Below are 14,780 nucleotides of genomic sequence, written 5' to 3'. Positions count from 1 at the left end.
TGTTGTTGTTGTTCCGAGTAAAATTTTTATTGAATCTCTCAAATGTTGCCAAGAAAGTTTTTGCAAAAGGGGGAAAAATAGCTAACAAATTCAACATGGGAGCTCCCTCTGCTGGTCTGCAGTAGGTTGATATGTGACAAACACATTCCCAGAGACAAATCTAATTTGCTGGAGAAGTGGACAAAAGACAGGTGTGTTGGGCTTTGCCTCAGGAGAGAAACACTAGAAGAAAAAAAAAATCCATGTCTCAAAACAGAGTATAACATTGCTAAGAAAACCAAAATTACTTAGAAGACTCTCCAAAAACATTACAAAATTGCCAATACAAAAACTAAGTTATCCACTATAGGGAGAGGCTCCAAGCTGGGGCTCCCCACACTGTTCTACCTCCAGTTAGTAAGATTCTCTGATGCCCCCAGGTTGCAGTTAGGTGTGGATTCCCTTGTCTTTGCCTCCAAGGCTCTTCTTACAGGATTCCCTTCTACTCAGAGAAACAAGTTCCCAGGAGTCACTGGAGTGAAGCCTCCACACAGTTCCATTAAGGAGTGAGTAAGTCTTTGGTGATCCAGCACCTCAGCGTGGAAAGAGACGGGCCCAGGAGTCAGGCAGCTGGCCTGGGCCTGTTCGGTGTAGAGCCACTATGACCCTGGGTAACTTCATCTTCTCAGGCCTGTATTGTTATCTATAAAATGGGTCATATCGGAAGAAATATAGAGCTTCTACCTGTGAATTTTGACTTGCAAAATGAAAAAATGGAAATGATCATGTCTGTTCATGATCCTTTGGGATATAAAATCCAATGCTGCACTAGGAATGATTCCAAGTAAGAAGATGGACAGTGGATGAGAGTTTAATCAAATCTAGGACTGAGATAGCAAAGAAAAGTGCACCACGGCCTAGGGAAGATTCAGGATCAAGGAGAGCTCAGAGGGCTTAGAGCCTTGTGGGCAGGGTATCCATCAAAGTCAAATGGCTGATTCCGCCTGACCCTGCACCCTTTCCTCTTCCTTACCAAGGTGTAGTGGAAGGTCCTTCTCTCACCATATCCCCAGAATCATTCTAATTTCAGCTGTTCCATGAATGAAGCAAGGACAGGTGTCATGGTGAAAGCCACCATCCAGTCTTTCTATTCACTGTCAACTCTTGATTCTCCAAGGTAAAGGGGAAGGCTTTGTAGCTAACTTACCAAAGCCACAGATATTCAGAAGACTACACAAACTTAAAGAGTTTCCTGCTATTTATTAAGTCTTAACTCGTAAGCCATCTGTATCTAAAGCCATCTGGTGGGGGAGAAATCTCATCCAGAGATTGGAGGTGGCAGGGGTTCTTCCATGTCACCTACAAAGTTATCTGCAGACTACTACAGATCTACTGAGCCTCAGCAGAAGACAGTCATAGGCTTACCTTTGCCTCTCTCCTGTTATCTGCCAGCTAGGAGGGTCCAGGGCACTGACATGGGCAGAAGGAGGCAAAGCAGCAGGGAAAAAAGAGGCAGAAGGCACAACTAATCCTCTGCTGTATTTTTTGTGCCAAGTCCCCCAGTCCTTCCTCACCATCTCTATTTTCTTTCAACTGCACTATTTTCCTGCTCCCTTCTCTCAACAAAGGGTGATCAGTACTGGCGCCCAGGCACCAAGTTGCTGGGCTGCATGAGCCTACGTGTCCTGGCACAGTGGCACCAGGAAGCTTGGCCACCAATACAGGTGGAAAGCATCAGCCATGTGGCTGGGCAAACAGGAGGACACTCAGCCAGCAATGCTCCTGACCCAGGGCTTTCCAGGTCCCTCACAGGGGGCTGCGTCTAAGGTCTTAACACAGTTCTGGAAAACACCTGTGTTTTAAGTCAGAAGGAAAGTTTCTGGGAAGATGTCAATTTCATCCAGCCTTGTAAACAGACACTAAACAAAATAAACAAAAACCCCACCTATCCAACCCAACAATTTTTTTAAGACTAGGCTGAGTGACACATAAGCTAAGAAAGATGGAATTTATACTCTTTCTACTTATTTCCTATTCATCACTCTCTGCCGGCCAAAGAACAAGTGGTTATTTCCGAAGGCAAATCTCAACAGTGATTACTACTACTTATACTAAAAGCAAAGCTCAGGAAAAACATTTTCTCCAGGGAGAGGGGAAGTGTTAGTATACAGACAGTCATCACTGGAAGAGACAAGGGAGTATGTTTACAACAGTCAGGCTATTCTTAACTAAGAAAGTGAGTCACAAGAGAGGCTCTACCTTGACCTGCAATTACACTCTAGACACTGCACTGTGTCTCTGCTCTGGAGATTCCTAAACATGGAGTCAGGAAGCCTTTATCTTTCCTGTAGTACATGTAAGCCCAGTCCTCTTCCTGGAACTCCCTCTTTGATCACAAGACAGAAAGTCCCTCCATGCACAGAAACATAAGAGACAGACCACTCTGGTTCGAGAGCATGCCCACCTCAGCAGCCCATCCACACAACAAGGAATGCACAGCAACGCTCGGGTGATGCCCTCGCGCTACCTGGGGGCCAAGGAGGTCACCTTGTCTCAGTCCTGTGTGTGTGTGTGTGTGTGTGTGTGTGTGCGCGCGCGCGCATGTGTGTACACAGTGTGTGTGTGTGTGTGTGTGTGTGTGTGATGAGGGTGAGATCAATAAGGAAGACAGAGGTGTCATTGGGGGCAAACATCAGGCAGTGGGTGGCATCATTGCTGCAGATGATCCTCACAAGTCCCGGAGGGTGTCAGCTTGATGTAGAGGGGATCATTCATTTCTTGAGGGTGGCTCTGTTAGCTGGATAGGTGTTAGTTGTATGGTGTGCTCTGGGGAACCAGGTCTGGAAGGACTGGTGGTGGAGTGAGTGAAGTTGTGGCCGATGGGTAAAAATTACCTGAGCATGCAGTGAAGCGGGATAGGTGAAAGCAGGAGGAGGTAGAGCAGGCGCTAACTCCGCTGGGTACAGAGGGTACGGGGCCCACACTTCAGGGCTACTGGGGTAAAGTGCAGGCACTGTGAGCTCATCTGCAAGAAAAGAATAAGGAAGAGTTAGTGGTTACCAAATAGTAAGTTTCACATCAGAAAACAAAATACCCAGTTACCCCTGAGCCCCAATCAATGCCAGAAATCAAATTATGCTCATTCTTTTTAAAAACCTATTGGCTTCAGTTCTCCAAACTCTAAGTAAGGGAATAATAAATACAAAATAAACAAGGCAACAAGCATCTGCTGCCTGGCTGGCCTGCTGAGGTCTCAGGCCTGGGCTCTGCCTTGGACACTGATGTTTTCCAACTACAGCCAGGAACCTGAGAGCAGTGGGAATTTTCTCCAAAGAAAATGTGGGCCTCCAAAGAATGGAAGGAAGAGAAAGAGCCATCAAGAGATATCCCATGAGAACCCTCTGTAGAGTCTCTGGGACAACAAGAGTTATTGGCAGGACCCCAACAGACCAGACCAGAACTGAAGATTTTCTTGTTTATTAGTATAGTTACTATTGACAAACCATGACCAGACATTTCCCATTTAGCCCTAGAAAGTACAGGAACAAACACTAGGACCACAGGACATTTAAAATGTTAAAACTTCACAAGACAGAAGTGAAAGGAAGAACCTAATTAAAATTGAGCTCCATAAAGATGTGAAGAACACTTACAGTTGCTGTTTAACCTCACTGTATTTTTAAGGGAAAAAAGAAACTCATGACGCCAATTGCATGGGCTAAATCTAGATAGCCCCAGCTCCATGCAGGTCATGTGCAGCTTCCCAGATTGAAGGGCAAGTGCCTGGGCCTCCCCGTGTATCCGGAAGCACCCCATTAGAAGTAATGATGAGCACAGGAGTGCATTTCTCAGCAAAAGCAAAAATAACATCAGTCAATAGTTAGGAATCTGGACCCTGTGAAGTGGCAACCTCAATCTGTGCTTTTATCACCTGTCAAAATCTGAAATCAAGCCAGCCAAGGATGCTTTCCAAGACTGTTGAGGGAGTTAGGAAAGGTGACTGGATAAAGCTATTAGTTACTGCAATTCCAGGACCTTCTGGAAGTCTACAAGGCAAGTGACTTGAGATCAACAGATTCAACTGCCACCTTTCTACCTCCAAGAAGCACTGACATCTCCCCCTCATCCTTCCCATGCCCAGAAGCTTTGTTTTCTATGAAGGCAGGGGACCAGATACATAGCCAGCTGCTTGGTTCAGTGTGATGTTGGGATTATTCTATGGCAGTGGTGGCAAACCTATGGCATGTGTATTGCTGTCATTTGTTTTTATTCACAGCTCTACGACATTTGCTGACCACTATAATCTTCAGCATAACCAGGAAGTAGCTCGGCAACCTACATGGCAAAAGCTTCTCACAGCATGTGGGGGGTGGGGGCAGGGGGAGGGAGAAGATGACCAACAGCTAAGCTTTGTCCACATAGAGCACAGCCATACATTTCCAGACCTCACGAGATCCCGGCTTAATATACTGTGGCTGGTTGGTCTTCCTCCTTTTTAACAAGGCAGTTAAAGCATCCTGAGGACCTGAGGATGGGAATACAGACTTCTGACATAGTGAAGCTGGAGAGACCAAGCCATAAGAATGGACTACCAGTTCTTACTTGTGCAGGAAACATTAGCATCAAAAGTTTCTTTAAAATAAACAGATCCACACCATACCTCAGGTTCTAAGGTGTGTGGATGTCTGTAGCTCACAGCTCAGGAAACCCCTCAGAGGGGTTGAGACACAGCTTCACAGACCCCTGTGCTTCCTGCTTCAATGTGACCATATGCTTTCCATTAGAGCAATTCTTGTGGGAGCCCAGCTAGTGGAAACTAACTGCTGCCAGGATGAGGGCCTTGGATTTTAAACAAACAACCACTCTCAGCAATGGCAAGCTATTATTGTTGTTGTTATTGTTATTTTAGCTACTAGGCTATTTTAAGACATTCTGAGACTCTTATAAAAAGTCAAGAGAATCTCAGGCTTTGGTACACTAATCTCTAGCCCATGTGTGTCTGGCCCCTCTGTGACGGCTGATATGTCAACGGATACCTACTGGTGAAGCCCAGGAGAGCAGGCCTGTTCAGCCTGCAGTCTGTCAATAGTCCTGCCTCAGCTGCCTATTAGGAACTGGCTAGCTTGGGGGCCTTCATCTGATAAAAGGATGAGGGGGTACTTCCTTCAGAAAAGCCTGAACAACAAAGAACATGTCTGAACTTCAAGATATTTGGCCCTAAAGAGATAAATACTGAAGATAAGGTGGAGTCAGGTTTCAATCTTGGTCTGAATAGTACAATTTATTATTTCCAGACCATTCTACACTTTTATCTGAAGTATTACTTCCCATTAGGTCTATGCTAATGTGCACATACAATTCACTGGTTAACATTTGCACAAAGCCTGGCCCAGCAGAATAGCGACTGCTTTGAAATCTCTCAAAGCTGCCGAGCAGTGGCATGGTAGCGAGGCTTAACTGGATGAAGACTTACACTTGATGAGCTCCTTGTTACATCCACTCATCTGCCTCTCCTTTCTTTCCCCATGAAGGAATCTGTGGTTAAGGTGAATGTCAAATGCATGCAGCCAAGTGAGGATTACACCTGCAAAACAGTCTTTGCACAGGCAGGCATTTTGGCTTGAGGCTGAGACATCCCTAAAACAAACCCTAACGCCTCCCTTGCAGAGAAAAGGGCATGATGCAGAATGAGCCTTTCATATATGGACACCCTTTCTGGTTGCTAATGTGGTCTTGGGAAAATGCAAAACTAAAAAGTAGGTTTTCAAAAAGCCAAGCCTGTCACAGGGTGTGGGTACCCATGTGAAGGGCGGCTCGGCTCTAAGGATCACCTGTCCCACTCACTGCCCATTTTTGCTCAAGCTTCCTCCAGGGCAGGCCATGTGGGCACCCAAGGCCTAGAGAATAAAATGGTGCTGGGGGGGGGGGGCTGGGGTTTCCCTGTGAACAAAGGGGCTTTTGACCACCCACCGTGGGCCAAGCCCCAGGAACAGAGGAGCAGACCAGAAGACCAGGGTCACTCTGTCTAGGCTACCTCCATCCTCACAGAAGCAGGCTCATTTCCCTGGGCCAGATCTCCCTCAGCCTTTCTCCTTTGGCACTTTGGAGGAGGACATTGTTGAGGGCTCCCCGGATACAGCTGGATAGGCCATCATCTCCTTATCAGAGAATCCACAACCAGAGGAGCTAAAGCTGGGTCTGACAATAGGGACTGGAGCTTCCAACTCTATCCTTTTGAAAGAACAGACTGCAATCCAAAGAAGGTTTGTCCCTAACGAGGTCTAGGAGATCATCTCATCAGCATTCCCATTTAGACAAGGAAGCGGAAGCAGAAAGGGGATGCTTCCAGTCCAAGGGTTGAGAGACAAGGAAAAGTCCTTAAGTGACTTAAGGTCCAGAAATTTCAAATCAGTACATATGCTGCCTCCCTGATACTAGTACTTAGAAATATTCCACACCACCTCATGTTCAACACATCCCAAACTCAGACTCCCTCCAATAGCCTGCCTCCTTCCTCGAGGTTCAGTGAAAGATGTCACCTTCCCTCAGGTGCCAATGCCAGAGACCCTGCAGTGACCTCAGTCTCTCTCAAATTTAGTCTTTCATCAGGGTTCAGCTTGGCGTTGCCACCTCTCCACACCCTGCGCCTCTCCACACCCTGCTGCCACCTGGCTCTTTCTGTGGCCTAAGATCAGTCATTTCTACTATTTCATCACCTGTGTTTCTCCCCCATATCCAGGCTTCCCACATACTGCTTCTCTTGTCAGGGCATTCTCCTCCCCTCTGGTCACCTGGCTTCACTCCTCAGAGGGTTCCACTTCCTGGAAGGCCTGTTGGCCTCTGGGTCTCAGGAGGGCCTTGCAGGCAGGACAGGGAAGGGTACCCTTGCAAGGACAGTGCTTACACTTGCTCAGCAAGGGCAGTGAATTCATGAAGAGGAAATACATTCCACCCTGCCTTCAGAGGTAGAAAAGATCAAATGCAAGTCAAGCCTGTTCTCTTCAGAGAGAAATTTGCACCTAAAGGCAATGGAATGAGAAACCTCACAGTTCAGAGTGTATCTGAACTAAGATGAGAACCCAGTGGTCTGTCCCAGTGCAGAGCTCCCTTGGTACCCCCCACTCCAGGGGATGATAACAGGAGCCCTAAAGTGCAGGTGGTCCTTGTCCCTGGCTTGCAGCATCCTCAGTCTATTACAATGACTTGGGGAGTGAGCACAGGTGGAGGGCTTGTCTGGCACGTGAACAAATACAACCAGGAAACAATGGCCATGACATAGAAAGGCCCAAATGTATTGAAAAATTTCATTTCATAGGCAAAACACTGTGAAACAAGAAAAATAAATCCAATACACCATTAGCAGTCTCCTTCCACTTACAAGCTTCTCAGCAAGTAGCTGGCCTGTGAAGTAAACCCTCTGGAGTTCAGGCTGGTGACCCACCCCCCCAAGCACTCACCTATTAGAACAGGCTCTAAGGCCTAGGACAGCTCACTCCCAAATCCACATTCACGTGGGCCCTCATAACATAAGCTTAGTTGGAAACAGGGTCTTTGCAGATGTAACTATGTAAGTGTCTCTGTATGACCGAAGGCGATGCTGGAATGCTGTGCTCACAAGCCAAGAGATGCCAATGCCTTCCAGCAGCCAGCAGGAGTTAGGAAGGAGGCTCCCAGAGCCCTGCTCCACTCCTGGGACGCCAACACTGCTGGTCTCTTGTTTTCAGTCTCCTCCCTGTAGCATTTCTCTCTCACAGCCCTTTCTTGGAGCAGTGGTTTCAGCCTGCCCAACAGAGAGCGAGTTTGACAAAAGAAATTCCAAAAGCCTGTTAGACTTGATTTGCTTGGCTGAAGGTCTCCCTTGTCTCATCCTCTCCTCGTGGTAGTGCTGGACTTTCCACTGTCCTCTTACCAGGCCTGTTGCTTTCTTACTGCCTTGCTGGTCCATTCCGAGGAGCTATCTGCTATCCAAAGCTGTCAGGATTTTAAAAGCTTCTGATCCCTTATACGAAAGGTGAGGGGAACCCACAGCATGTGCAGGTAGAAAACTCCCCTCCAGAGACCTAGGTTAGTACTTTGATCTATTCTTGGTCATATGTTGGGAGATGTTCACTTCTCCTCTTTCCGTGGCGGGCAGCTGCAGGGATGAGCTACCAGTTTCCAGGGCAAGTCCTTTGCAGCTTCCAAGCACCTGTGTGGCCTGTCCTCCGTGCCTAGGTACTGCAAGCAACCCTGTATGTTTCAGAGCAGCTATGCTTTCATGAAGTTCACTGGTTGTATATTATATGAGTGTTTGAGCTTGCGTTTAGTACCGCTCTGCTGGAGACCCTATTCAGCCTCACACAAGTTCACCTTGCTCTGTCACATTCAGTCCTGCACTGGCACCAAGCAGGTGCTCTCATAAATACCCTCGGAGAGCATAACACAATGCTGCCTTTTTTCTTTTTCTAGTCCAAACTAAACTAAAAAAGTACATGATTTCCTTCTGTTGTTGCCCCAACAGCCTTTTCCATTTACTAACAGCACGATGGGGTCCTAATACTGGACATGAGGGTGGCTCTTGTGCCTTGCTCTTTAGAACTACTCACATCATGAACAGTGACAAGAAGAATACTCTGCACTCATAGGCTTTACCTATTCCTTCTCTAACACAGTATTGTGCAGTAATGCTACTCTCACCTCCAGCTCTGAAATGGAATTGGTAACTGAGGCCTCAGCATGATACACAGTGACTGGGCCACAGCCACGCCGCTGCATCCACAGGGGTGGTTCTGCCCCACCAAAGGACACCTTTCCTCGAACCAGAGGACTGACTTCTAAACCAAGTTAAACAACACCAGACCTTTAACCACCACCACCACCACCAGCACCAGCACCACCAAAATGACATTAGTTACTTCAAGATGAACAAACAATATAGGAGTTACACACGGAAAACAACATTTCTGATTTATTTTGCCAGGCCACAGTGATGCTTAAATTAGTATTTCTTTTATAGCTATAATAAAAAGAAAAGGATTGTCTATGAGGCAATTTTGACACAAATTCTTTAAGATCTAGTTGAGAGATGTTCTATGCATAAGACCAACCAGTAAGGGGGGGGATGAAAAAGTATAAGTTGAGGTCAAGAGAGATAAATGAAAATGTCAACAATATACGCTCTGCTGAGCAGACTAGAGGGCATAGAAAAGGAAGAAATCTTTTACATTTCAAGAAATGGTGTTTCCCACCAAATTTTCAACCATTCATCTCTTCTGGCATATGCGTTACTTGGTGAAGGAGATAAGTTGTTACAGGAAAGACTGAGTTATTTTAATGACACTGCTGCTTGTGCACAACCCTAGTCTATAAAATGATCCCCCATGAAACAACTGCATGGAATTCTGAGGTCTGGGAGCGCCAGGCCTGTGTGCGTGCTGCCTACTGCATCTCCGGTGTCCAGCACAGCACTGTCTAGAAAAATTCCTAATTTCCTTAAGTGCCACAATAGGCATAAACTTTTAAGTGCTTCTCTTTCTTCTTGAAATAAATTATAAGAATGGAGCTACTGTCTAAGGGATGAGCATTTGTAAGGACCTTAATATGCCTCGCTGTACTGAAATGCCATTTTAATGCATACAACCTAAAAGAAGAATTTGTTTCTATCAACATTTTTCCAACAATACTTGGAAGAATCACTATCTAGAAAACTAAACTAGCAATTTTATAAGCAAAAAGTCTGTTATTTAGATTCATTTTTTATGATTAGTGTGATATACATAATAACTACATTCATTTTGGGGAATAGGTACATACAAAACATGCATGTGTTTTGATCAATTTTCTCTCCTTGGTCCCATTATTTGCCTGCATATTTCTGTGATCATTAATGAAGCATAACTAACGAAGTTTCAGATGCATGGTTTGAACACAGCTACTAGAATGTCTTTACAAAGGCATGCTACTCTCTTGAAAAATCCAGAACACAGAGTTCTGTCCTCACAGCTCCTATTATAGTTTATGTGTGCCCCAGTGTAGCCACTTACACTCTTTCTGTATCCTCCTCCTTCACCCAAATGTAACCAGGACCCCTAGCACTGTGTCTACCACACTGTAACTACTCCACAAAAATTAGTTACATTGAATAGATACGCCCAGGTGCCAGCATCCCAGAATGAGCCAGAGCAGGTAAACTTGAGAACTGTCTGTCTATAACACAGTGATTCACAGTTTAGCACAGTGGCCTGACTTTTTGGAAAAATATCAGCCTGTATCTACAGCCTGTTTTGTCTTTGATTAAAAGGCAGGACCCCACCCTCCCACACTCAACAATTGCTCTAGTCCTTTTTTGAGACAGGGTTTTGCTAAGTCACTAAATTGCCCAGGCTGGGGTTGAAACGTGATCCTGCTTCAGCTCTCAGACGGTTGGGAATTACAGGGATGTGTCACCATGTCAGGCTGAAACTTTTAATAACTTGTCAATTTTCAGGGTTTTTTTTTTTTTAAAGTTACCAGTTTTAAAGCAACTAACATTGAATAAGGGAACCAATGAATCAGAACTCCAGAATGTACTGCAGAGTACAAATAACAGAAATCCAGACAGACACAGTATCTGAGCAACTCCTGAAAGGTGCTGAGTGAACGGCGTCTACCTTACCATGTACTTCCTCCACTGGCTCCATGATGTTTCATAGTTTTTACTATTTCTTTTGTCAGTAATTTCCGGTTCCATTGCACTATGCTCAGATAATACTCATGGGATGATTTCAATTCTTTTGCATTTACTTAAGCATTTTCTATACACTAGCATACAGTCTATTTTGGAGAATGCCCCGTGTGCAGCTGAGAAAAATGTGTATTTTGACACTGTTGGGTGGAACTTTGTAAAGGTCTACTAAGTCCATTTCTTCACAAGTTTGGTTTAGTTCTATTACTTGTTTGCTGATTTTTTGCATAGTTTTTCTATCTCTTTCTGCCACTGAGGTATTAAGTCCCCTAGTACTACTGTGCTATTGCTCATTTTATTTTTCATGTCTGTTAAATAAATCTGTCTTATATAGTTCAGTGCTCCTATGTTGGGTGTCTATATATTTATAATTGTTATCTCTTCCTCTTGCAGTTTTCCCCTAACAAGTATGCAGTGACCTTCTGTATCTCTTTTAATCACACTTGGCTGAAGTTGACATTGTCAGCAACCAGAATAGCTACCCCCAGGGCCGGTCAAATAGTTCAGTAGATTAAAGTGCCTGTTTAGGCAGACACAGTGGCTGGGGTTCGATCCCCAGTATGCCGTGCTGGTCCCACTGAGATGACTGAGACTAGGTGTGATGGCATCCACCTGTAGTCCCAGCTCTTGGGGGGCTGAACACAGGTGGATCACTATGAATCCAATCTGTGTAGTGAGACCCTATAGACCCTGTATTAAAATACTAAATAAGTAAATTAATTTAAAAAACAGAATAGCTACCCCAGCTTTTTTCTAGGTTCCTGTCACAACAGCGATGGTTCTACAGCGAAGCTCGCTGGCTAGCTGTAGGATATCTGCCCTCGATGGATCCACAGTGAATGTCAGGTACATGCACCAATCCCTAGCTGTACTATCTTGGCTGCTCAGACTGGGGAGACAAAGGTGAGAGGGGCAGGCAGGCTACGCTGGTGGAGCTGATACCTGTGCTCTCCTTTCTCTGGTTCTGTTTGGTCCTGTCAATTCTGGTCTATAATCTGTTGTTCTGAAACCAATTCTGAGTACATGTGAGCAGCCAAGGCAAAAATTTGCAGACATTATTTTGTAGAACTCAAGAAACTTGCCCATTGTTGTACACACTACACACAACAAAAACTAAGTATGAACTTTTGGTAATATTCTGCAGTCCAAGGAGATCTTCCTATCATGGACAGAAAGACAGGACAGACCGAAGAGTGTCAGTCTTAAATAGATGGTAATTTACTGGACTGAAATGCTGTTATCTCTACAAATGTCGCTGTCTCTGTCTATTATGGTTTGTGTCTAGATGTCCCCCTAAAGCCTCGTGCAGTCATGGGGTGGGCTGCTAGAGCTTGTGATTAATTCACGATCCAGTGCTGGGATTACGGGTGTGAGTGCTCTACCTACGGACAGCCTGAATGCAATGTAAGGAAAGGAGAAAGGCTTGCTTTCTCCCGCAGCAGCCGCTGCTCCTGCCCTCTTGCTCATGCTGTTTTCCACCACCATGAACTGCTGTCACTCAACCTTAAGAGCCAGCTGAGTGTGGACTGAATCCTCCACAAACTGTGAAGGACATAAACCTTTCCTTCCTGAATTTTGGGTGTCGGGTAGGTATTTTGTCCCAGCAATGACAGAAAAGTAACTCAGACACTGCCTTTCCCATTTCCTAAGATAATATTATAATTCAGGCTCAAACTTTTAAGTTAAAAATGCAATTAGAAAACTGAACCACTCAATAAAAAATACGAAACACACAGCAGCATCAGTCATATCTTCCAGATCTAGGTGTGGTCTGAGCCCTCTACCCCAACATCACAGCCATGGCTCCACCTCAGCAGGTATCACCTCCTCCCCACCTGCAAGATGCAGGATGCTGAGCTGCATCTGGCTGCAGCCAGAGAATGCACCATGGTCAGAACAAGGTCTACTCAAGGTAGGAGTGCAGCTGTTGCACTGCTCGGTGCCCAGTGCTGTTCTGTGCATGAACCTCTCAACATGGCTGCAGATGACTCCGAAAGGGAAGAAGACACAAAATAACGGCACTTAAACCTCATGGTGTGAGGCAATATCTGCTCATCACCAGCACTATCCATAAGACAGGATCTTCCCCTGTCCTACCTGCTGCATGGTAATGCATGCCTCTGATGCCAGTACATGGGGAGGCTGCAGCAGGAGGATCCCATGTTCAAGCCCAGCCTGGGCAACATAGTGATTGAGATTCTGGCCCAAAAAGAAAAAAAAAAAAAAAAAAAAAAAGAGAGGGTGTCCATGAGACCCAGTCTCAGAACAAAACTATGAAAGAGGCTGGGGGTGTGATTTAGCTCAGTGAAAAGGTTCTGAGTTCATCTGCAGTCTCCCACCCCCACCTCCAAGAGTAGGAAAAGCAACACTGATGTGTTCATCATTAGAAAGCAGCGTTAGAAAACTTATGGCACATCCATTTAATTAATACACTCTACAAAACTGAAGCGAGCCTTTTTATATGTACGCAAAAGAACATCTAAGACACTGAGAAATGAATAGGGAGGGCAGAGACTGGGAAACAGTACGGTTAATGACTAAAGTCTTTTGAGAACTATGTTAATTTGCCCTTAGCAAAAGGAATATGCATTGTACACTTAAGTGTTATCAAACCCTTTACATGCACAGTGTCTCACATAACCTACTCAAAGTCCTCTGAGCTAAGGTGCAAGTACTTCCATGTCATGGGTGGAGAATTGAGTTTTGCAGAGTTTCAGTGACTTTCCCCAGGTCACAGAGGTCACAGAGGAGATGGAGGGGCATCTGCTTCTGGAGTCCAACTTCCTGTGGAGGCACTGCTACTTACACTGTTCGTTTTCTATATGTTCTTAAAGTTACAATGCAAATTGTATGCTTAAACTAAGACACCCACAATTTTTACATACTTGAAATAATATAACCTAGTTTGGTTTTGGCAAAATAGCACAACAGTTGTGGAAAAGTAAAAATTAGTATACTGTTATTTAGTCGTGAAGATAAACTCCGCAGAATAGCAGCGACTGGTGTCAAGTGTGTGGAATCTCAGCACTCTGGGAATCTGAGGCTGGAGGTCCTGAGTGAATTCCCCAGCCTAGGCAATGCAGTGACTTAGTGAGATCCTGTCTCAAAAATAAAAAGCAAGAGGTATAGCTCAATGTGAAGGTCCTGGTTAAGACCACAGTTCTTCAAACACAAAGTCCAGACATGCCCACAGCATTTCCTTCATCCTTGTTATAGTAAGAACATGTGCTGGTCAGTAACCAGTGCATCAGCAGAACCATGCTGATGATGGACACAAGGAAGGCCACATAACATGCTTTAAATCATTACACGTGAGAAGTTTCCGCTTCAACTACTGCAAAGCCATTAGAAGATCAGAAATGGCATCTTCATAGGTTACAAAGTTGCTAGCATGTAGACCTCTCAGGCTACAAACTCTCCTTCTTAGATTCACTGTTTTATAATCTGGCAAACAAACATTATTTTTTAATTCTTCTAGTCCTGATCCAAGGCAGGATGATGAACCACAGCAGGCCTTGCCTGCTAAGCTGACTCCTGGTGATCAGGATGTATCCATCAGGCCAGGTGGGTGGGAGAAAAACATACTTGGAAAAACAACGGCTTGGAAATTGAACTCTGATTTTTCACAGAAGCAGGCTATTAGGAAGATGTGATATGTCACGTGAAAAGCGTCTGAAGAGCTGTGAATTCAGCGTCAGCAAATAGTCACTGAAAAGGATGAACGAGAAAAGCACACAGGCTTTTTCTGTGTCTTTCTGTGTCAGCCCAAGACGTGAGGGGTTCAGAATGTTTGTCTACACTGGTGAAGGAGCTCAATGTGCAGCACCTGAAAATTCAAATCAGCCTCTCTCCTTAAAGTATGTGGCTCCTGGCTGTGCAACCACAGACAACTTACCTAATCCTCTGAGTCTATTACCTTATGTAAAAACAAATTTATCACACAGATTCACTACATAAATTAAATGAGAAAAAGATACAGTCATTAAATTAAATGGGATGAGCTGGTACATACTGTTAGATACATTAACAATGAGTTAGCTATGGTAATGCAAAAGAGGAGGAGGAGACACAACCTGCAGGGATATAATTAATGTCATCT

At 44.9% G+C, this 14,780-nt stretch overlaps 1 protein-coding gene across 3 annotated transcripts in view; it reads right to left on the bottom strand.

Annotated features, from left to right (window-relative positions):
- Rbpms (RNA binding protein, mRNA processing factor) overlaps positions 1-14,780 on the bottom strand; it is a 175,223-nt gene that overhangs the window by 17,331 nt on the left and 143,112 nt on the right. For 2 of the 3 annotated variants that reach the window (XM_004633291.2, XM_023717613.1), the window contains exon 6: positions 2,874-3,004. In XM_004633291.2, the coding sequence (XP_004633348.1) occupies positions 2,874-3,004 (131 nt within the window). Of the gene's footprint in view, positions 1-8; positions 223-2,873; positions 3,005-14,780 lie in introns of those variants that run through there. The other variant, XM_004633290.3, reaches the window with a different exon arrangement.

This window comes from Octodon degus, unplaced genomic scaffold, assembly GCF_000260255.1.
Source record: "Octodon degus isolate 3935 unplaced genomic scaffold, OctDeg1.0 scaffold00053, whole genome shotgun sequence".
In the NCBI taxonomy this organism is placed as follows: domain Eukaryota; kingdom Metazoa; phylum Chordata; class Mammalia; order Rodentia; family Octodontidae; genus Octodon; species Octodon degus.
The sequence above is the reverse complement of the archived record's forward strand: the minus strand, read 5'-3'. Positions and strand labels throughout refer to the sequence as shown.